Genomic DNA, 22,963 nt, shown 5'->3' with positions numbered 1-22,963 from the left:
GCAATCAATTTGCCATGTGTTTTCATCTACTCATCTTGGAAAATATACTTGAAAATGCAAATGTATACGAAATCATACAATCTGGGCACATCAGCATCAGCATCGCAGACAAGTACAGGTACAGGTAGATGTTAGGGGTTGAGAGGCTGACGGGTATCTCAACAGATTTATATTTGCATTTTACATTTTTACATTTTCAGAATTTTACAACTGAATTGTGCGTGCAAAAAATGAATGCAAACAATTATCAAGCAGCTCGTATGTTGCCTTTAATAAATATGATATGTAATTGTAAATATTTGCTGGAGCGCACGTATGACAAAATAAATACGCAACCAAAGCACTGCCATAATTCGAGTAAATAAATAATACAATATCTCACACCCACACATACACAAGAAACGTGCTGCTGTCAACGTTTGTAATTTTTAATAACAACTTTAATAATTTATGACCAAAACTTTTGGGTGCAATCAACGATTACTACAAGCAGAGACAAGAAAGACTGAAATCGACTTTCGAATTCAGATACTTACCCCAAAATCCTTTTTCCCTTTGAATGATATTCAGATGTCAGCTAAAACACTCTCAATTTGAACTGTGAATTGATGTGTTGAGCTTTTGCTTTACAGGTCACTGTACTTATAGCAGGGTCATTATACCCGCTACCCATAGGGTTGCCGGCAGGAAATGTATGTAACAGGTAGAAGGAGGCATCTCCGACCCTATAAAGTATATATATTCTTGATCAGCGTCAACAGCCGAGACGATCTAGCCATGTCCGTCTGTCCGTCTGTGTGTCTGTCCGTCTGTCCGTCTGTCCGTCTGTCCGTATGAAACACTGGATCTCAGAGACTATAAGAGATAGAGCTATAATTTTTTTCGACAGCATTTGTTATGTTTGCACGCAGATCAAGTTTGTTTCAAATTTTGCCACGCCCACTTCCGCCCCCGCAAATCAAAAAAATCTAATAACAAGCGTAATTGTAAAGCTAGAATTACGAATTTTGGTATATGCAATAATAACTATAGCATTTATGATTGCTGAAAATTTGGTTGCGATCAGATAAAAATTGTAGAAGTTATTAAAGAAATAGTTTTGTATGGGCAAAAACGCTTTCTATGGATGTGTTGTATGTATGCGTATACGTATATACATGCTCGCCTCTATATTTGTATATGTATGCAAGAGACACTGCGATAGCTATATTGGTAGAGTGCAAGCTTATTACTGCTGTGGTAGTCGGGGGACTCGGGTTCGAGTCCGCTCGGGGTACAAATTTTTTTTTTAATCGTATTTACAACAATTATAAATACAAATTGTGGATTTTGTTAAAGAAATATTTTGTATGAGCAAAACCGCCTGCTATGTATGTATTGTATGTATGCGTATACGTATGCTCGTCTATATTATCATCTGTATGCATAAGGGTACTTAAGCAATGCGATAGCTCAGGTGGTAGAGTGCAAGCCGCGTATGTTGTGGTGCCCGGGTTCGAACCCGCTCGAAGTACAAACTTTTTTTTTTTAACCATGCTTTTATTCAAAATGGGTAGCGGGTATTTCACAGTCGAGCACACTCGACTGTAGCTTTCTTACTTGTTTTGTCTGTACGCAACCCCGAATGAAATTTATAAACAGAGAAAAACATGCAAAGAGGGATGTGTAAAAATATTTTGCCCCAGGCGAGACTGAAAATTGTCTGAAATTAGTTTGAAGGGTGCATAAAATTATGGAAATGTGTAAAGCAAAGGCATATTATTAGACGTTGGGAGGGCTTGAGCATATGTTAACTATAAGTAGATTCAGCATATGTTTAGAGAAAACTTAATTGATTGCATTAGATTTTAATATGAAGATATTGCTTTTAAATTGAAACGCCGTTAGCGTCGACAGTCACAAGCATTCACACACATACTTAAGTCGCTTACATTAATTTACTCTATATTGGCTTGTTGGCATATTAGTTATTCCACATGCAGCTAATTTGAAGTCTCGCAAACTTGACTAATATACTTGACCTAACAAATCATCCATACACAAGGGTAAAGGATCACATTCAGCTAAAGTTCTTGGCCAAGAAACTTGTTAGTATGTTTACTGAGGGACTGCGACTGGAAACTGTCATGTTGTTCAGTTCGTTGGCAAACAATGCGTATACGTATTAAGCCAAAAGCAGAACAGTTAACTAATTCGACCTAGTTGGCCAAGTCAAGCCAAAGCCAGTTGGCATAAACAAACATATGTATGTATTTCAACCTCTGGGCTCTGCATTCTACTAACTGAGGACCATTTTAGATGCCGTTCATTTGTTAATGTGTGTGCTTTAGGCCAGTAAGGTGGAGCCTCTTTTGTTGCCTCTAATTAAAAGCCACATGAGTACATATACAAACGAGTATGCTGTTGGTAAGATGACTTACAATTTAACACTGTCACGCATCGTTTCGTGTGGGGCTTCAACCTTTTGGGCCAAAAGGTAATGCTAATCACGGAGGGTTCAGGCATTCGTTTAACGACTGCGCTGCGGTGACATGGTGAGCACGCCCATCCAAGACTTACAATTAGACTAATGAACGCCGCATCAGAGCTGCGTAATTTGATGGCCAATTCTCATTTGAACCACGTCTGGCAAAGATATGCAAGCAGAGAGAGTCAGTCAGACTATGAGTCAGACAAGGGGAATTCCTTTGAGCGCGCTGTTTTGTTTGTTCTGTTTGTTTTATCGTTGCATTTGCCTTTTGCCAATTAAAATAAATTATAATCCAATTTAGCCAGAAAAAGGCAACGCCATACACTGGCGCTCTTTTTAGAGAAGTTTACACAATTACGCGCAGATTTATAATGTTTTTAGGCAATGACAACGACAACGGCACAAACATCAGCAATAATAATATCAAGAAGAAAATCTGCGATTTGCAGCGTGCCAGACACGAATAAGTTAGTCCCGGAGCTTCGTTGCCTCTGGAGAACAAAAATGTGTAATGTAAAATACAAAAATAATGAAATGTGTTCAACCATCGATGGATTCGAGAAGGCTAGAAACAACTCCGTCGGTATGTCTTCCTTTTTTGTACGGTGCTGCATTTGACGTTCTGTTCCTTTTATTTTTTTGGTTTTTGAATCTTTTTATGCTGAGTTTTTCGCTTTTATCGCCGCTAAAGTAGACTCGTTAAAAACATTTTTTACTTATTGAAATCGACAGGGAGGCTGAACGACAACGACGACCACTTTGATGGATTAAAAGTTAAATGGCTCTTGTAGACGCCCTGGGGAATTTCACTGGCCAGACAATGAGCCAGACATTGGCCGCACGATTTAAATGCCAACAAACCGAAAAAAGTTGACCCAAAAAATTTGTGTGAACTGCACGATAATCATTAAAGCACGTTAGCGTATCAAAAGCTAAAACACCTTGAAACAAGTGCTAAGAGGTATTTCAAAATTGGAATTGTTCTCGACGAGAGAGCAAGGTATTTAAAATTTATAGCTTTAAGCAAATTGAAATTTCAAACACATTAAAGACAAAGCCAAGTGCAACAAGGTGTTTAAAAAGCTAAGTCCAGCATGGATTATTTATAAGGATTTACTTACTATCTGTGTTCAACCTTGTTGCCTGCGGGGTATCAGTCTGACTGTCTGGCATTACATTACGGCCATTGACAGAATGATCGGCGTCGTTTATGTATGCTGGAAATGGCAGAAATGGTTTTGCTTCTTGTTCAATGGGCATGTTAAGCTTAACGAGTGCATTGTGTGGATGTATGTTGAGTGTGAATATGTGGGAGCAGCCCTTGGCTATTGGCTGGCAGTTTTAATTGGATAATGCAGAGCATTGAGTGACAGCTAATTGCTGCGCTTAAAGTTGCACCATTTGGCTGGCCCGCATAACGTATACGCTCTGTGGGCAATGGCATGTGACTTTTGGCCTCCTTGTAATTAGCAGCATTGGCAATTGAAGTTGCAAACTTTTGGTTTGCTGCCAGTCACAGATGCTGTAGGATCACATTGTCTGCCTCGCTCACTATTTATAAATTTAATGGCTCGCCTTTTTTAAAGCTTAATGCAATCGTGGCTGACAGTAAAGTTTGAGTGCTGTCAACGCCAGGCAAAGTCTCCGATGTGGCAAAAACTTTTGCGGTGATAAGCGTCAAGTTGCACTGACTTCGTTCGACTCCATCCGTGTGGCCTCTTCGGGGCTTTTGCCCTATCCTGTCCTTTTTCATCCTGTCTGCCGGCGCATAAAAGTGTGCAACACATTTTTTTTTGTTAGCTTCCGCATTTTAGCCAACTTGTTACTCAACTAGTACTTACAAGGATGTGACTCGTCGTCGTCGGCGTCGTCATCGTCGTTCGGCTCCATTCTGTTGCATTTTGCATCTGTTTTTGTCGTCATATCAGTTTACGTCTGAATAGACACGTTATCTATACACAATATGGCTTTAAGTGAGCCCTGCCTGCCGCTGCACAGAGGTGTTGGCTCCCAGTAGATTCTAGAGCCAAGAGCCAAGGGCTCTGAATATTCCAGGTTGCATGTTTTGAATGATATACCATACTCAGCCGCAACTCGTTAGCTTTGCCAGACAAATACGTATACGAATACGACGAAAATACATATTCGTATAAGTGTAGAAGTGTGGCGAAAATATGCAGATGTGTGCTGTGTTATGTATTGTGGTACAGCTCTTTTGTATTTTCTTGTCGAGACGTGCATTGTGTGTCGACATAATCCATTGCACTGTGCATCCCCCCATAGAGCTCTAGGTCTCGCTGCAAGCCTCGTTTTTTGCTCTTTCAACTTACAAGTTTTGCTCGTTCGTCTTTTGCCTGCAATTACCAAGCTCAAAGTTTATGGACTCTTGCGGCTGCTCGTTAGCCACATTTGTTTTATGCACGTGCACAATTCCATGTGCAAATTAATCAAGCCAAGTAAATCGAAAATTAAAGCACTTAGCACCTGCAAACGCAAACGTCAAGCAATTGAATTTTCCGTACAATAAACAATCAGCAAAATTGTATCGTGTAACTTGTACGCAACCGAAGCAAATGCCATTTATTACAAATCAAATGACAGCTTCGATAGTCTACTTGATCCTCACACTTATTGGTCTTGCAAGTCTGATGCAAAATGCAAGTTTCATTGGGCACTTTGTTTCTGGAAGGAGCTCCAGTAAATATCGACAGACATAAATAATTCATGCTTGATAAATTAAACAATATACTGAGCAGACATTAGTTATGCATAACGTATACATCGTGTGCGCCCAACTATAACACCCACATACACAGAGCCGCAGCAACAGCTTCAGCGACAACTACAACTACAGCTGGAGCAACAGTAGCGAGCGACAATTGCAACGCCTGCGAAGCCCAAAGCCCGGAAACGGAAATGTGCATAGTGCATGCTATTTGCACAAATGTGACAGAGTCTGGGATGTGCAAACCATTGAAGGGGGATGTTAAATAGAGGGTGCGGATGTAACAGCTGAAACATTGTGAATATATTACGACTATTAAAATTCTTCGCAATTTTTGTAAAGTAAACTTTTTCTGTTCATTGAAATATTAAAGAAAAGATATGTCCACTTAAACAAAATGTTGAACCTAGTACTTAAAATTAAGTTATTTAATAGGGTAAAACCTTGTTTACACACAAATTTATACAGAAACATGATGGCATCTAATTATACTTTTAACAGCACCTAAACTAACCCAGACAATAGCTCATCAGTGGTAAGTACCCGAGGCGTCTGCCCTGGAGGTTGCTTGCCGCAATGCAAACACAACTGTAATTATGTAATGCATAAAGGCAACATTTACCGTTGCAATGCCGTTGCAGGCACAACTTGCCTCCGTCACATCCCTCCTCGTCTGCTTGTCCGTCCGGTGTGTGCAGACTCAAATGGCGACAGATACTGTAATTGAAATGGAAATTACTGCAGCCAGCAAGACGAAATGCTGCATTATTGCATGGGTAACAGAATGTGGGAAGACGGCTATTGATAGTTTCGGTGTCAAATTCTACAAAGCATACATAACGGAAACTGTAATTACGTATACGCTATGCTAGTGCATAACTTAAGCAAATAGCTGTCAAAGCTCTGCAATTCGGCAGTTAAAAATTACCAAACATGCAAGTACTCGTGCTCACTTTCTACTTCTACACGAATCGTACTCCATTTCACTTGCGGCAAGCAATTTACTTGCTCTTTGTTGTGCAACCTGCGGAAGATTTTAATGACGTTGCAACGACTGCTGCCGACTGCTTCTTCATGCGCTAACTTTTCTTCATCACAGCTTAATATTCACATTTCCTGCTTAGAATTTAAACCGTAATTAGATATTTATGTTGAAAAAAGCCAAATCTCTGCCTTCAAGCGTACGTTCACACAAAATGAATTAATTACCTCGATGATTGCTCTTTTCAATGCCTTGAAGCCACATTCTAAGAAATACCAAATGTAAGGCAGCTCGGATAAACTCATTGAGCACAAAAATTTTATATTATTGAAGTAGATTGAAAATCTTGCTTGCCATTTGTTAAGCTTGATCGGGATTTAAATAGCAATTAACTTAAATGCTATTTAAAAGTCGCCAGCACAAGCAAGGAAAGCAAAGTTATCAGCATGTTTGGTTATATATTTTTTTTTAAAGGCTGAGAATGCAATATGGCCATAAGACAGCGAGCGTATATATACACCATCACACACAATGGTTACGTAGCTTTTAAGCTGCAATAATAAAACAGCTTCACGGGATGTTTCCTCGCGTCTGCACGTAGCTCTGCTCGCTGACTTCCAACAGTTCGTAATAAGGATTTTATGGAATTCTTTTAATTAATGATAAATATTGAACGGCCAGAACCCAATGGGAAATCCTTTTTAATGCACCAAGTTGATTGAACTGTCGACGGAGATGCGTGCTTAAATGATTGCTTATTGCTTATCAGCAATAAACAGCAAATATCAATTGATCTATTAAAACTGCGAATTAACCAGTCTTCAAGTATTTTCTTTCTCATAGATGCATAGTTTATTACACAGTTTTACAAGCTGCTTTCTCAAATCAAGACTACATAACTTTCACAAAGTTATACGAAAATATAATATTTACCAAATCAACTTTTTAGTATTGCAACATATTGTTTCAGCTGGTCAGCTAAGCTTGAATTCCTCACTGTAACCTACTGTGTTCCTGTGTTTGGTTATGCAAAACTCAAACTTTCTTGTTATTCCAATGAACAACTTTGAAATGGCCTTCACCGGCTACTTTACTAGTTACTAGTCAAAAACATACTGACAGAAAAAAACAGTAAATTAAAATTTACTAATATAAACAAAGACCTTTATTGTCGACGATTTTCGCAATTCTTAAAAAGTCTCCGATTAATATACACATGTAATCATTGGAGGTCAAATGTTATTAAGTGTACAACTAAGCGAGTTAACTCACATTTAATATGATCCATTAAGCTACAATTTTGAAGAAATATATAGATATACATACATATCGATATATAGATAGATATACAGAAATCTAATGATCTATTGTGAAATACGCAACATATATGCGCATACGATAACCATTAGTAAAACGCAGAGTAATTCAGACCATTCCAATAAGCTTTTGAAGTTCATAAGACGCGGAAAATTGCGTCGCATGGAATAAACAATTAACGAAAGAACTCTATGTGATCCCGAGGACCTTTCATTCTCGTGTAAGGTAAACCAGTTGGGGAACTGCCGCTTCTTCAGGTACATTCCAGTTGGCCGTGGCACTCCGCCTGGTTGGGCAATAACGGGATCAGGGGAAGGATGGGGTCCCTCGCTCAGAAATGGGACAATATCTTCATGAAGAATTAATCGAAGTCCACAGTGCGGACATTGAGGACAACGGCGACCGGCTAGGTTCGGCCACAAACAAGTCCAGCAATACAAGTGACCACAAATCGTTATAACTCCGCCACGAACATGATCATTACATGCATTACACAGAAATCGAGAAAATATGTGCCTCATGAGCTTTGATCTCACAGTAGAGTTTTCCATACACAACGACATTATATTAGTTCCGGAAGTTTCTCAAGATTGATCTACAGTAAAAAAATGTTATGTTTAACAAACATTTGTCAGTAACTTCCACAAATTGAAATATATTTTGTAGGAATTGTAAATAGGTGTTTGCTTCTGAAAGTACGTTATCATCTTAATTTATAGAAAAATATTAGACTCTTAATGATATTTGATGTTGAGGTTACTCGATTCAAATTTGTTATAGCGATTTTTTTCTTTTATGCTTTTATATCGACTTCAAAGTCTGCTCATTATGATTTCCTGGCAATTATCTGCATATAAAACAGAAATTTATAACGGCTGCCATTGATTGACATTTTCCTGATTGATGGCTGCAACAGATGGCATTATATTCAACTTTGTTGCAATTGTGCAGAGACTAGCTGTTAAACTTTGTGGGGGTTCCCAGACCATACTTGTATTTATGCCTGACACTTGGCGTACTGCCAGAGGCAATTAGACAAGAGCTGTGGCAGCCGCCTGTTTCAGGGTTCGCGCTAGCTCGTAAATTCCAACCTACACACTGGCACTTGACAGTCTCAAAGTCTGGCGAAAACGCGAAAAATCAGAACCGGACATGAACACAGACAGTGTCTGACATATGGCAGCATAATTTATGCGTACAATGAACCAGTGCAATACGATGACGGCCACAGATTCATTTTGCATTCTGATCTGACGCTGCAGTTGACCTTTTGTTGCATCCATTCAAATTTACGCGTTGCGGCTGCCAATTGTATGGGCGTATATATAGTGGAAATGCGTATAATCATATGTATATGCTAGTGTGTGTGTGTGTGTGTATACATTGTCCTTGACAGGATTGAGTGCACATTGAATTGCCCTGGTTGTGGCATTGGGCAATCGGCAGCCTTAACGATCCATGACACGTCACTTAATTGACCCATAATTCGTGCTCTTTTTACATAATTAAAATAAATATAAGGCCAAGCCAACCAGCGAAGCGATGTAATCATACAGCATTCATATCGATGAGCATACATTCCATTTTAATTACGAATTGAATAACCAATTCAGTAAAATGCAGAATTTCATGAAAATTACAAACTATTTCAACCATCTGTGAATTATTTACTCGATTATGTTAATGTGCATAAAGTGTGAAAATTAAAATCTTTCAAAACGATTGAAGCAACTCAATAGACTCGACTTGCATGCATTCGCCAAACTGCTGTCCATTCACATTAAATAAAATTTAATATGTGCATGTTTCTTTCACACATTCGAATTTAATTTCATTTATATTTTGTGTAAATATTACATTTATGTGATATATTATAACGTGTTAATGCCTGAAGCGTAATTAAAAGTATTATCTCTGCACTGTAATGTTTAACACGTGATTTTTAAACTTGTCGCAATTGTAACTGGTTGAGCTTTAAGAGTTGCGTGACTGGCAGCAGCGGTCAGTGCCAGTTATTGGCTTCATTTGGCATTTGACAGTTGGCATTTGGCTGGCTCTATGGGCAAGCCGAGCAGTTCAGTGGTGATTGTGGTTCATGTGGATCATTGGATTGTTGTAGACGACTGACTTTATACTAACCAGTTTGGCAGTTTGCCTCGTTATTTGCATACAAATAACAGTTGACTCGTAATACACTGCGTATACGCAATAAACGCGTTAAGCGCACTAAAGTAACACAAAACAACAACAATGGCAATAACAAGGACAACAACCGCATGCGCTGGTCATTAAATGCAACAATAAATTCTGTTCAACGTCCATGAGTCCGTAGGTCTCTGGTTCTTTGGTTCCCCGGGCTCCGGGCTCCAGCTTTGACTCTCTGTCTCCGGCTCCGATTTCCTATCCGAATCGACTGTCATGGCATGCCCGAAATTTAATTAGTTGGCATTTAACATTAAACATTTTGCAGCTGATGTCATTGTTGTTGTGTTTCCGCCCATTGCTGACGCAGCCATTGCCATTGCTTTGGGTTTTTTTTAATGCTCTTACGGCGAGCACTTTTGCATTCCTGTTAAAGATGTCTTTTCTAGGAGACTGACAAGTAACTTGCAAGGGTATTAACTCTTCGACATTTGGTAGCTAGAACGCTTTGTTTTATTTTTTTGTTTTTCAGTTAATTAAACGCACGCAAACATTTCGTCGTTCTAAATTATACGCAATTAAATTTGAAATTACTTTCGAGTGAGTTTTCAGTGTTGTTTTTGGCAACGGCGCGGCAATAATTTAACTGGAAATTTTACTGTAAGCCCCGCTGCTGCCAAGTGTCACTTTTGATGGGGCGCCTTTCCTTCAGCGTCATTCGAGCATTCTCTGAATTGGTGAACTCACAACTTCAGAGCTTTGGCATGCCTTTAACTTTTATGCTTGGCAAGTTTCGAGCCGTCTTTAAGGAGTATGTTGCCTTAACTTTGTTTGTCTGGCGCTGAAAATTGCACTGTCTACCAATTTCATTATGCAAAATGCAAGACACATATACACTGAGCACAGTCGCTGTCTCATGTCTACTGTAAGGAGTCGGCGAACTTGCCTGAAGACTGACTAAGGGGACTTTCATGCTACGCCGAATACATGTCATTTCTTTCTTTTTATCATCTGCAAGTGGATACACACACAGGTGTGGAGTCAGTACGTCATTGTCTGTGCCATAAGTACAATATTTATATTATTGCGGAGACGCGGTATGGCGCCTGACAACACATTGCAGCGACACAGAATGTTTGGCGCACCAAAGAAAATAAACTTTATGCAATGAAATCACAACACTAAAAGTTAAGAGAAAAACGCATCTGGTACACTCGACTATTTAATAACGAAGACAACTATTCTATGTTTTCGCGACGACGTGCTTGTTCCTTTTGCTTCTGAACGGTGATTATACAAAGATATATAAAAACAACTACCAGTAGTACGATCGTGAATGTGGTCAAAATAATCGTGAGGAGTCGACAAGTCATACCAAAGTTGGTGTGAATATCAGCAAGGTTAATGCTATCATCCACTTCGGCGAAATACTGATCTATAATAGTCAGAACAAGCACAGCAATGTGTGTTATTATCATGATCAAAAGCATAGCTAAAAACTAAGTTCGATATTAGTTAGAGAAATATAATCAACCAGTGATAGCACCTACCACAATGCGTATGTGCTGCCTTGGTTCTGAGAAGTTCGAGTGATATAACCAAGTACTCAGAGCATATATGACACAAATGTATGCTGTGCTCGCGCTTGCCGACTGTTGAGCCAGCTGATAGTAGCTCGTTGTTGTGGGTACAATATTGCCAAATGATGCTGCATTCACTATGCAAATTAACTATAAGGTACATTCCATTAGTCGACCAACACAGATAGCACAGTTAAAGATACAACATACCGCAATCACAAGCAGGAGAATGGCCACAAATTCCTTCTTTGACAACATCGCAAAGCCCTATGATAGAATACCTACAATTTAGCTTATAGTTACAAATACATGTTAAAAGATAAATTTAAAATTTATTGAATATGATTCAATATTTGATTTAATTTGCATAATTTGACTTAAAGTTCAATGAAAGTTATTTATTATTCGAAATTGATCAGGATTAGTCACTTTCCATTTGTCAATTGCTGCTAAATTTTTCGCTTATATAATTTTAATGGTAGCACAGATCGTGAAGTCATCGTATCAAGCCTTCTGTCTGCCATCATTCAACGTAAATTGAAATTTCTTTTATAAGCCTGACGTCCTTCGATTGGGCTTTGATGGCACTTATCTAACAGCACCAGGCTCGCGTTTTGGAGCGCAGCTTCCAACCATATCAAGAGCATGCCGGCAGGCAGTCAGAAGCCGACAACCGACAGCCGGCAGCCGGCGCTAATTCATCAACAGTAAAGGCAATTTAGATACTCATCTAACCGGATATCGACAGGCAAGCAGGCAGGCAGACAGCAGCCATAAAGACAGACAGAGAGACTGACAACAGGCAACCGACGCCAAGTAAGCAGAAACCGATACCCTTGTTCTACTCAACATATATAGTAGTAGTGCTCTCTCGTCTCTCCGTCTAGTTTGCGGCTGTGAGATTCGCGCCGCTGGTCGTCCTGCAGACAGAGTTCCATAAAATATTGATAGACGTGAAGTTGGCAGCGCATATTCGCTTCCTGTTCGTGTCTGCCGCAGCCATAAATAATTTGCTGTAAATGCAATCGTGGGGCTATATGGGGCGTAACTGGGCAGTAATGTTGGAAAGTGGAAAGTGGAAAGCAGTTGGAGGCAGGTAGGTATACATACATACATATATGACGGTATTGTGGCTATTGAGAATGGGAGAGGGGACAAAGCAGCGTGATGCTAATGGCAAGGCGGCACGGTGCGAAAGTGTTTTATATGAATTATTCGCTGCGAGCCAATTTGGAGCCACGTTTACGAGCACAATTGAAACCCAACACTGTTTGCCATCGTCGAGGCCATCGAACGGCATCAGGCATCAGGCATCGGGCATCATTGCCACCATGGAATGTGGCGCTCCTCTTTGCTGTCGAAATGTTGTAATTTGTTATGTCTGTAACTGTTGCCAGTGTGCATGTCCTTTGTAAGTGTAGGTGGGTGGGTGTGTGTGTGTGTTTGTGTTTGTATGTGCAAGCATGTCTTCTCTGTGGTGCTTTTTAATAGCCACTCCGCTCGCTTGACTCACCGACTGCTGTTGCTTATTGTTGCTGTTATTGTATTGGTGCTGCCCGTTGCCTTTATCGGCCTCTCGTGTTCCTTTCATCGTCCCCGTCCCCGCCTGTCCTTCTACCGCGCATGGTAATGTGTATTTAATGACGCCATATCATGTACAAACTGGCACATAATGCTTGCAACAACTGGGCCTTCTCTGGTGCCCGCTGTCGTCAATGGCCAAGAGCAGACGCCCGCTTCAGGGCCCGGTCCACCAAAAAACCATCGCCTAATGTCCAACATAACCCGGCAGCTCGACAGCTTCACTTTGCTGGTGCCAATAAAGCAACCAAGTGCGCCTGTTGGAACACATTCAAATTTTTTAATATATTTTAAAGTGATGCCATGAAGCACAATGCGCCTTAATGGTTCTCCAGCCCTTCAGAAGAGCTCAATGAGTTTTGGACACATTTACAAAGCACCCAGTACATCTTAGCACATCAATTTAGCTGTAGTTCTAGTCTATCAGTTGTCTTCTGATCCCTGCAATCTGATCATCTAGTTTGGTAACATATATTTTCTTTTTAGGGATTATAATCTCTATACCTCATTTCTAAGTTCAACAATTTATCTACACATTCGTAATCAGATTCCATTTACTGAAAACCCGAATCGCGGAATAAAATGTTTTTGCTAGTCTTGAACTACACTCAACCAGATATCTTAAATAATAGTTAAAGCGGCAAGGCAGCATCATATAAACTAGCTAGTTGCACAACTGATTGCCCCGGGCTAGGAGCTTCACTTAAGATTCGACTTTGCGTGGTCGCTTAAGCAGATTGAAACAATCTCCGGTGCGGGTAAAAGCTTCAGTCGCAGTAGACGCAGTCTCCGTACCACAACAATGGCTATGAGAAAATGCTTTTTCCTTAAACTCTGATGCTTCTCCCACTCATTGAATTGTGTCAGCCCCAACTCCTGTGACTGTCAGCTGGGTAATTTATAATGAAGTTGCCTTATTGACAGTGGCAGGCGGGTGACTCAAGGAAGTTAAAGTCAAATTGGGGGCCACTTCCGCTGCATTGATTTTAGCTGTCATGCATGCAGCTTGGCTGACAATCGGCATAAATTATGGACACCACCAGCAAGAGCAAAATTCAACTATAGAAAGCAATAAACACACATAGCTGGTGTGACTCGCGGGTAACTGCATAAATTGAAAATTACCTAGCGTCTGTTGGATATTGCCAGCAACTCAGAGAAAGCAAATAACAATCAAAATCACTTTCGACCCCAAGACAATTTATTCTCGTATATGAAACACCATTAGAAGCAGTGAAGTTGCTTGTAGAGGGGAGGAGGAAGAAATCACAACTATGAGGCCTTAATCGCTAGGGCCAGCCACATCGTCAGATCGTCAGATGTTTTGATTTATTGCTATTTTATTTGCGCATATCCTTATTTGCCTTGTCTCGACTTATACGCCCTGGCCAACCAACTGTCAGCTTCGACTGCCTAAGGCTATTTTATTGTTCGATAAGTTATCAGCGGTCGAGCAAACAAGCAACCCAGAAAAGCAAACTCTGTGGCTAAGATATTCTCTTGACTGTCGGCGCTCTGTGGCAGACGATATCATAATTTTACTCGCTCTCTTTGCTTGGAGGACAAGCTGTGTTTATATTTTTGTCCTGGTTGCCATCCTGTCAGTATGCCGTGCAACGCATAAATCTAAATTAAATGCCTTTTGAGCGGTAGCAAAAAAAAAAAAAAAAAAACGAAGCAAACCAAAAAGAAGTAAAACCTTCAGCACGATGTCACTTCAGAAAAAGGACTTGGACGCGGCCCCAGACTCGGACGTGAAATGGGCCTCCTGTTCAGTGGCCAGCTAGCGCAAATAAATATTAATCATTGTGTAATAATTTTCTGCTGTCAGCTAAATTTAAGCAAAGTATTCATAATCCACAAGTGAAAACCACTTTTGACAAATCGTTTTGCGAGAACCAAGCTTCTTATTTATCGTGTATTTATTTGCGCCAACTTTGCTGGCAGCTCAAATACTTTTGCAAGTTGCCAACTCTATATCACAAATGCGTATTTGTATATTCCTACTTTCGTTTCGTTTTTTTTTATTTTAATTTTATTTTTTCTTATTCTTTTTTCCTGCTGTAAATCAGTATTATCTGTGGAGGTGCAAGGGTGCTAAGCAAATGGGATTGCAATAATGAAAATGTAACAAGAGGCGATGCCTTCACACGTCGTCCCAACATCTCCTTCCGCTTTGTCCGCTGTCCCTCATCATCAGGCAGAAGAAGGCATCACCCGGAGGCAAGTTTTAACTCGTTGGGTCAAAACGAAAATGTTGCTTATGCATGGGTCTGGCGCGTGTGTCGAGGACGAAGGGTCTACAGCTTGGCATTGTCCTTCTTGTGTATGTTAGCTGTTGGCATTCGATGCACGTAACGCATTGTTTGAATTTCATGGTGACTTTATGAGTTTTGTAATCAGGTTTGTGAGTAAACACACAAATGTAAACATATACACACTTATACTCTTAGATACTCACACACACTCTCAATTGGTTGCTGGGTTAACCTGCACATTAATATTCCACAGCTTGTGCCCCCATGTGGGCGTATTGACAAGCGTTGCGCTTGTTAATGCTAATGAAGGCTGGTGGCCAATGAAATATTGACGCTTTAAACTTGGCCATTTTTGGTGGCCACGAAGATGCGTGGTCTGAAGTTGCAGCCAGCAGCAGCATCCACTTTAAATGTCTGGGTACCACCTGGTACACCAGGTGGAAATATTTTATTGCATACTCTTAGGCGCAGACACTGCCAGGGAGCGCTAGAAAAGAAGGTATAACAAAAAACTGCTCAACAATGTGATTTATTTGTGTGCAGCACTTAAAACTAGACACACAATAGACGCCACGCCCACTGGGCGTTAGACGTTCTGTCTGTCTGTCTGTAAATTGAGCGCCTTTGTTTACAGGCATTCTGGAGCAGCTCCAAGGCTTAGTCAGCAGACGAGATGGCAAACAAGCAACAAAGGCTGCTTGCCACTCAGGTTGGTCAGAAATTAACTAAGCAACAGTGTTGCCTAAAAGCACCACAATATGATGCAGCCACCCATAACCAACCCACCCACCCTTAGACCTCGTCCACAGTGCAAATAGCTAAAGCAGTCCTTGGTCCTTTGCATGTCCAGACCCATGTCGTGCGGCTATCGGTGAGCATCCATCGGCTGCCTGTTCAAAAGCATTAAATAAATATTTGCTGTGCTCTGCAGGAATTTTTCAACATATCGTAAAACGCATAAAGCACAACAATGCCGGTTGTGTACCACTCAAACACACCCACAAAACATAGTATATTGTGAGCCAGAAAAATATTCTAAATATCATATCATCAGCATTTTTCGATAGAGTCGCTTGTTTATTGAGGGCGCAAGTGAGCGGCTCTGGGGGTTGACTTCAGTGGACAGTTCAGTGTTTACCATTTATTTTTGATTTGGGTATTTAAGGTGCGGATAGACACTAATGTTTCTGTGCGGGCAAACGTGCGTAAAGACTGCCCATCCCTGGGATGAGGGATAAATTCACCACACTGTTGACAGCTTAAGTGGCATTTGGCTGCTCGAGCATTACTAACTCCAATATCTAATATCTTTTAAAAGCAAACATTCGGTAGAAGCATGAAAATGAGTTGCTAAATGTTCATTAATTCAATTTTAATTTATTGCGGAAAAAATAAGATAACAATTTCATTTCAACAAGTTTATTTGACGGCTAATCGCATATTCTATATTTGATGTTAAGCGTTAGCACTTTACTTTCTATTTAATAGAGTGATAATTTAATTTAGCAGCCACTTTTCGCACAATACAATCAAGAAAAGATAGAATTATTATTATTTTTTATGGGTTTCGCGGATTTAAAACAAATATTTTTGTATCTCTAAGGTATTGACTGTCGATGCTATGTTTGTACGTGACCGGAAAGCCTCTTTTAATTTATCGATAATTTAGTTATTTGTACAACATATCTAATCAATACACACTCTATTATAAACACAGGACCCAGACACTCAATCAGCTACACACGCACTCTTATGCAGCTGGGCTAACAATAACAAAATGTGCAACGCGTGCTCAACATTTGAATTCAAAATAATTAACTCACATGCTAATTAGTTGTATTATCAATACCGAACATTTGTGTGCCAGCTATTTATTGACATTAGCTGGTGAGGCGCATTTTGTTTATGCCCCAATGGGCTTAAATAATATGGCTATAAAATCATTTAGGAACATGCGTGAGTGCTATGGGCTTTACGGTCAAACTAATTTTAGACGTGGACTATTTTAAAATGCGAAAAGCAGACAACATGATAATATAATAGGAATTTATATTATTATGGCCTCTTTAAAATCTTGTCTAGATTAAAAATAGTTTTGGTTAAATTAACCCCTTAACTATTCTTATCTATGTTGTCAGAATATTTCAGGTAAGCATCATTTTATCGTACGTAAATATCCATTTGAATAAGTAGTACAAACTTAGCATAAATGTGAGTAGCGGCCGGAAATATTCCATCACTCATCACACTCTAGCAATATCAGCAAGTACGTGGCAAGTGTAATTTAAGACTTCAACATAAATCTTGTTGCAAAGCAGCAACAGCGACTGCACACAGGCAATTTTTCAGAGACGAAAAAAAGTTTCAAGTGTCCTTTCGCATCTCTGAGGCTGCCTTGGCATGTGTTGAATAAATTTATTGTTGTGCATTATGTTGACTAGATCGTAACTCTTCTATATGCGCATATAAAAATTTCTATTATGAATATAAAATACATTGCATTTAACCATGGCAACGCCATTGCACTTGTGCCTCCTTAATAGATAGCCTACAACGAGTAAATGATGACTCGAGTACTCGCATAAATGCTAAATGGCCGCGACTGGTGTTGTAATTATGAATATTAATTGGAGTGTAAGCTACTGCGACCACGCCCTATCAACCTTTGAGAGGGTGCCAATCCAAGAGTCGTCGTTTAGCAAACAAACGCATAACTAATGGCGTAAAAACAGAGTCTATGAATAAATCACAGCAGATTAAGTCCCAAATTATGCGAAAAAGGATAAGAGCTCCAAATTGGCAGTCTCTTTTTGGCATATCCTAAACAAATATAGGCATAAACAAATCCCAAAAGCATCTACAGTGTTTGATATACTGAAAAGTATACTGTTCATACACGAATGTCGAAAATTTGACAAGTTTACACAATCTGGTGATGAGCAACAGATTTTATCGCAATCACTTCTACACAGTATCTATTTGTCGAGCAACCGTACCTCTTCAGTAATTTTATCGTATGTCGAACATTTTGATTTTCAAGTAATTATTTGCAATACGAGCATAAAACTTTGCTATTTTTGTGACTGAGAGCACTTGAAACTTGATGCATCAAGTGCCTCATGTCGTATGCGTAATTTTTCATTTCCCCAACAAGTCAGCTGTAGCTATTCATCTCTTTTCGTTGTATATGTCGTCTGTCATGTTTCACATGCTGAACTCGTATATGCATAAGTGTTTTTTACGCTTTGCTGATGTTTAGTTCTTAGTCGACTTTGCAAATATATTTGAAATTTATGCAAAATTTAATTGCTCTGGAAATTTATTACATTTTGCTCTACTTAGAAAATGTAGTAGCGTTTTAAAAATAAAAATTAGTTTAGTTCAATTAAGTTAACAAGAAGATATACTTAAACGATAAATCATTTTAAATTCTTTATATATTAACTATAATCATAACGTTATACTACTTATATTAGGCAAAAATATATGTTAAGAACTTTTGAAAATTATTTTATTAATATAATTGTTAAATTCTGTGACCAAAGCTAAATCATTTATTTGATATGCATTGATTTTCTTACATCACCACCATCAGCCATTCTAAACCATTTTATAGTCGTAAAATCCAGCACTTCGGTAATTTACGAGCCAACACAAGTGACTTAGAACCAAATCGAATTTTGATTTTATTTGTATATCTTTATTAATTTTTATTAGTCTCTTTGGATACTAAAACAAAAAGCGTAATATGCCAATGAAATTATATTTGTACTTGAACTAAATGAAATTTCATTTTAAATAAAAAATTTTATTAGCTCAAATGAAATGTAAATTTTTATTGGCGATTGAAAAATAAAATATTTTGAGTTAACTAAAGTGCTCTTTGTTTAATATTAATATTATTCATAAGATGGTCAATATTGCTCAGACGATAAGGATTCCGGAAACAATGTGATCCTTGGCTCTAACAATTTCTTATTAGGTTGCGAGGACTGAAATTTTTATGCATTTGGTGTCATTTTTATGGGCGTGGTTACACATGGACATGTTTTATGCATGCCTTATATTTTATGTGCATCAATTTCTGCTTTATTGGCAAAATAAGAAATTGTTTTTTACATTTTTGGCAAAGGAAGTCATAAATAAGCAAGAACTGACACTGACTGGACAATCAAGCCCGCGTCTTCTTGCTCCATTGTCCAATCTGGTTCCTGTTGTTTTTGTTCGCCTTGTTGTATCGCAGTATTGCTGACTTCAATGCGGGGCGTGCCCATTTGTGCTGCATCTGCGGCAATTTTGCCCCATTTAGCCTCTTGCCCCAACCAATTCACCCGCATTCTGAGCAAATCAAGTTATTACGCCCAATTCCAAGCCCAGAAAACAGTCTTGGATAAATTTTTTGCGTGTGCATGTGTGAGTGTGTGTGTTTGAGTGTGGGTCACATATGGTGCGCATAAATAGTTTCAGCATTTTCTATTTTCCATTGACTTTGTCGCGCCATCCATGAGGCGGGACTACAAAGTTTCTTTATGCGCTTTCCATGAACATTTCGTGGCAGGTTTATGTATTTAATGGACTTTTCACAACTTTCTTTTTTTCTTCCTCTTTTTTTCTTCATGTTGCTGTTGCGCTAAGTTTCTTTTCTTCATGTGCGATTGCATGGACGACACACAGAAGAGGCAACAACAATGATGATGACGACGTCGCATTATGTCCATTGGCAAAGTTTTGTGACGCCAGCATTTATAACCGCTCCAGCGTCCATTTTGATTATTAGCAGGCCAGCAGCCCACATGAGATGGCAGGGCGGGAAAATGAATTCACATGCATTTGGGCAAACAGTGACGCATTTTATTATTCAATTATTTTTGCAGACATCAGAATCCAACTCATTTGATCGGGGACAACATTAAATGGCTCCAATGTTGGCGACAAAATAGCTATAAATAGTGCAGGGCAATTTCATCTCTTTGTCATCCCTCAATGAGTTTTAATAAGTTCTTTTTGTAAATTAAACAGGCTCCAAGCACTGGCACTCATAGCCTTGACATTTTTGTAAGCCAAAGTTCACCCGTGCTGAACTTTGGAAGGCAAGCAAATTTTTTTGTTGAAAAGCATATTGTATGCTTCTTTTCATTTCAAAGACAAGCAAATGTTAAAGGTTAGGCAAACGTGGTCTTATTTAACCAGGTGTAACCTCCACATGTGTGGAAAAAGTAAGCAAAGTCATAAGGTAAAATTTGTATACGATTAAATTGTAATACAACCGGAAGAATGAGATAAATTTAGTAAAAGTGCACTTTAAGCTCATAAACTACGTATGCATCATAAGTCAAACAGGGCGTATGAGAAACAAGTATCAAAAATTAATAACGTAGCTGTGGAAATTTTACACGGACAGTGGATTCTTCTTTATGAAAAAGGCATTGGGCGTGGCACTGCATAAATCTTACGCATTCCGCTAGACAAACACTGCATAAAGTAGGCAGTCAGACAGTAAAGCACAAGCTTTCATGCTCCTCCTGTTGACTCGTATTGCCAAGGATAAAGTGTATCGAGGGGCTGCTTGTCAGACACTTTGACTTCCCGCCCTTTGTCTGGCAGCTGTAATAAAGTGTTGTCATGCATTCCGTGCAAACAGGATCTCATATTTACTGCAACAGCTATACCAACAACACGGTCTCGTCTCGTTTGTAGAGAAACTGCTGCAAAAGCAGATTACGATGCTTCGAGCAAGTTGAAAAAATAATGTAATAAAAGTGCATAACTTCATTTTAGGTTTAATACATAAATTTGAAAGATAACATAAAACAGGTATGAATAAGATTAGAGTACATCAATAATAAGGTAATATTGCATGAATATTAATCATGACTATCTTAAATAGTTTCAAATAAGCGAATTGATTTTAAAATCAATTTACCACACTTAAAACAATTCAAATTATTCTAAAATCATTGCATATATTACCTTTAAGCAAAGCTGCTGTAGAAAATACGAAAATAATATGTGGAGATACTTTGACAAGCTGCCACATTAAATACTAGATGTACTGCAGGATATTTCAATATTCAGTGTTTGGCAGGCATCACACCAAGCACATTCAAAAACACAGACAGTCAAACAATGAAGCCTATTTCGGTGCCATTAAATTTGTATGCTCAAACGAAGGCAAAGTAATTTCGTGCGGCTGTTGCTGGTGTTGCCATTGCAGCTGCGGCTGTGGTTGCTGTTTGTTATGCTGCACTTGCCAGCAGCAGCAGCAGACTTAACATCCGTCTCGTCACTTCCTGTCTGTCGCCAATTTGATTTGTTATTGTTTACGAGCTGACTGAAAAGCGACCAAATGGCACTCTTCTTCTACTATCTACGAGACTGTTGATAAACATTTTGCTGCGCTTAATTGCAACAATTGTCCGCAGAAATTTTGACTTGTAGAATCACTCAACAAATAGATGTCCGTCGTCTCAGTGATCTAACTGTCCAGCCGATTGATCTGCAATAGATTGGCTTAAATGAAATACTTTTCTCATTTCTTTTGCATGCTATTTAATGTAGAGAAAAGAACTGTATCAACAGTTGAGTGAACATCGGTGGCAATTCAAATCGAATGAGAAATTGATGAGCTAGGCGAATGACAGTCAGGATACGCCCCATCTCTGCCCATTTATCCACCGCCAGTTCTTCGACTGGCTAGCTTCATCAACATCAGCAACAACATCAGCTTCGCCATCATCATCATCATCAGCGGCAACAACATTATCGTCATCATCATCATCTTTGCATAATGAACACGCGGCGAACTGTGTTCGATAAATTGTCGAAATTCGTTTTGACTAAAAGTCAATAAAAGTCCACTTAAGGCTTCATTGTTGCCCGCTGCCATCGCTGTCCATGTCGCTTCGGGGGGTTGCTCCAAGCTGTCCACTGTTGCTGTTGCTCTTCTTGTGTTTGCTGCTGTGCATAAAAATTGTTTTTTAATGCGCGCACATCAATAGTCAAGCCAAATAGTCCGCAGCAAATTTAACTACCAACATTTTGTTGCTCACTTTTCGCGCCGTTTCGCCTTTTAACATTAAAAAACGGAACAACAACAAATGGCGCCGATAAGGAAGGCAGCTTTAGTACTCCGGTGGCAATGCAAAGGTCAACCTCGAGGGTGGTTTTTGGACATTCTCTAACCAGCAAAATATACAATGGAGTGCTTTCAACTTTGCCATTTAAATAGTTTCCAATTATGAAAGGGCGGGTATTTTTTCCGTTGCCTTTGCTTTGTTTTGTTTTGTTTTGTGTGCTTCTAATCCTTTCTCGGCGCTTTAAAAATAGCCTCTTGCAGCCTTATGGCAGTCTTCTTTTAGACATGTTTAACAATAAATAACGTTTGGCTTTGACTGAAGCTCATTAGCCATGTGTACTTCTCCTGTACCTTAAACGGGCTAATGCGACTTTAACAACAAGTTTTCGGCAGCACAAAGTTTACCACAACGGGGCAAAGAGGGGAGAAAACGTCGCATGCGGATGAGTGGCAGCGGAGAAGCCCGTGTGTGGCTAATTAGAACACATTTCTTCAATTTAACCTCGACAATGGTGAGGGCAACCGGAGCTGACAAAGGAGCAGCAGTGCCAACAGCCAGTTGGGGCTCAGTTCGATTTAATGAAAGAGATTATGTTGGCGGGATGGGAAAAGGGGGAAGGTGAAAGACGGTGGTGGATTTTTGGGGAGTGCATGAGAATGTGAATGAGGGATGTTGGCAAACAATATGCGCATTTCTGTTAAATCATTTCCAATGAAAACGCTTAAAACTTTTCGCATGAATGTTATTGTTGTTCCCACTTCCAGTTGCTCTTGTTGTTGCTGTTGGATTTAACAAATATTTATGCTAATAAAAGTGCCAACAGTTTGGCTTA

The 22,963-nt window shown here is 39.3% G+C and overlaps 1 protein-coding gene across 3 annotated transcripts; it reads right to left on the bottom strand.

Moving 5' to 3' along the window:
* Positions 1 to 7,865: 7,865 nt before the first annotated feature.
* LOC133837765 (uncharacterized) lies at positions 7,866 to 11,619 on the bottom strand. Of its 3 annotated transcripts, none has more exons than XM_062268625.1 (3): positions 11,427 to 11,619; positions 11,187 to 11,366; positions 7,866 to 8,089 (listed from the first exon to the last, which is right to left on the bottom strand). In XM_062268625.1, the coding sequence occupies exons 1-3, from the start codon at positions 11,472 to 11,474 to the stop codon at positions 8,057 to 8,059; spliced, it is 261 nt and encodes an 86-aa protein (XP_062124609.1). In that variant the 5' UTR covers positions 11,475 to 11,619; the 3' UTR covers positions 7,866 to 8,056. The 3 variants fall into 3 exon arrangements, 2 of the variants coding, with proteins under 2 accessions (XP_062124609.1, XP_062124608.1); XM_062268624.1 differs by lacking the exon at positions 7,866 to 8,089 and adding an exon at positions 10,841 to 11,135 and having other exon boundaries at positions 11,427 to 11,616; XR_009893862.1 differs by lacking the exons at positions 11,187 to 11,366; positions 11,427 to 11,619 and adding an exon at positions 8,121 to 8,479.
* Between the last annotated feature and the right edge of the window lie 11,344 nt (positions 11,620 to 22,963).

The sequence above is a fragment of the Drosophila sulfurigaster genome, chromosome 2R (assembly GCF_023558435.1).
Source record: "Drosophila sulfurigaster albostrigata strain 15112-1811.04 chromosome 2R, ASM2355843v2, whole genome shotgun sequence".
NCBI classification, from domain to species: domain Eukaryota; kingdom Metazoa; phylum Arthropoda; class Insecta; order Diptera; family Drosophilidae; genus Drosophila; species Drosophila sulfurigaster.
This window is presented reverse-complemented; position numbering and strand designations above follow the sequence as displayed.

Bases quoted from the DNA above. Each gene is read 5' to 3' on its own strand.
- LOC133837765 (XM_062268624.1), bottom strand. From the start codon at position 11,474: ATGTTGTCAAAGAAGGAATTTGTGGCCATTCTCCTGCTTGTGATTGCG. The intron at 11,367-11,426 runs GTATGTTGTATC...TGTACCTTATAG, and splicing joins TTCTCCTGCTTGTGATTGCG to TTAATTTGCATAGTGAATGC. The intron at 11,136-11,186 runs GTAGGTGCTATC...TATCGAACTTAG, and splicing joins GGCAGCACATACGCATTGTG to TTTTTAGCTATGCTTTTGAT.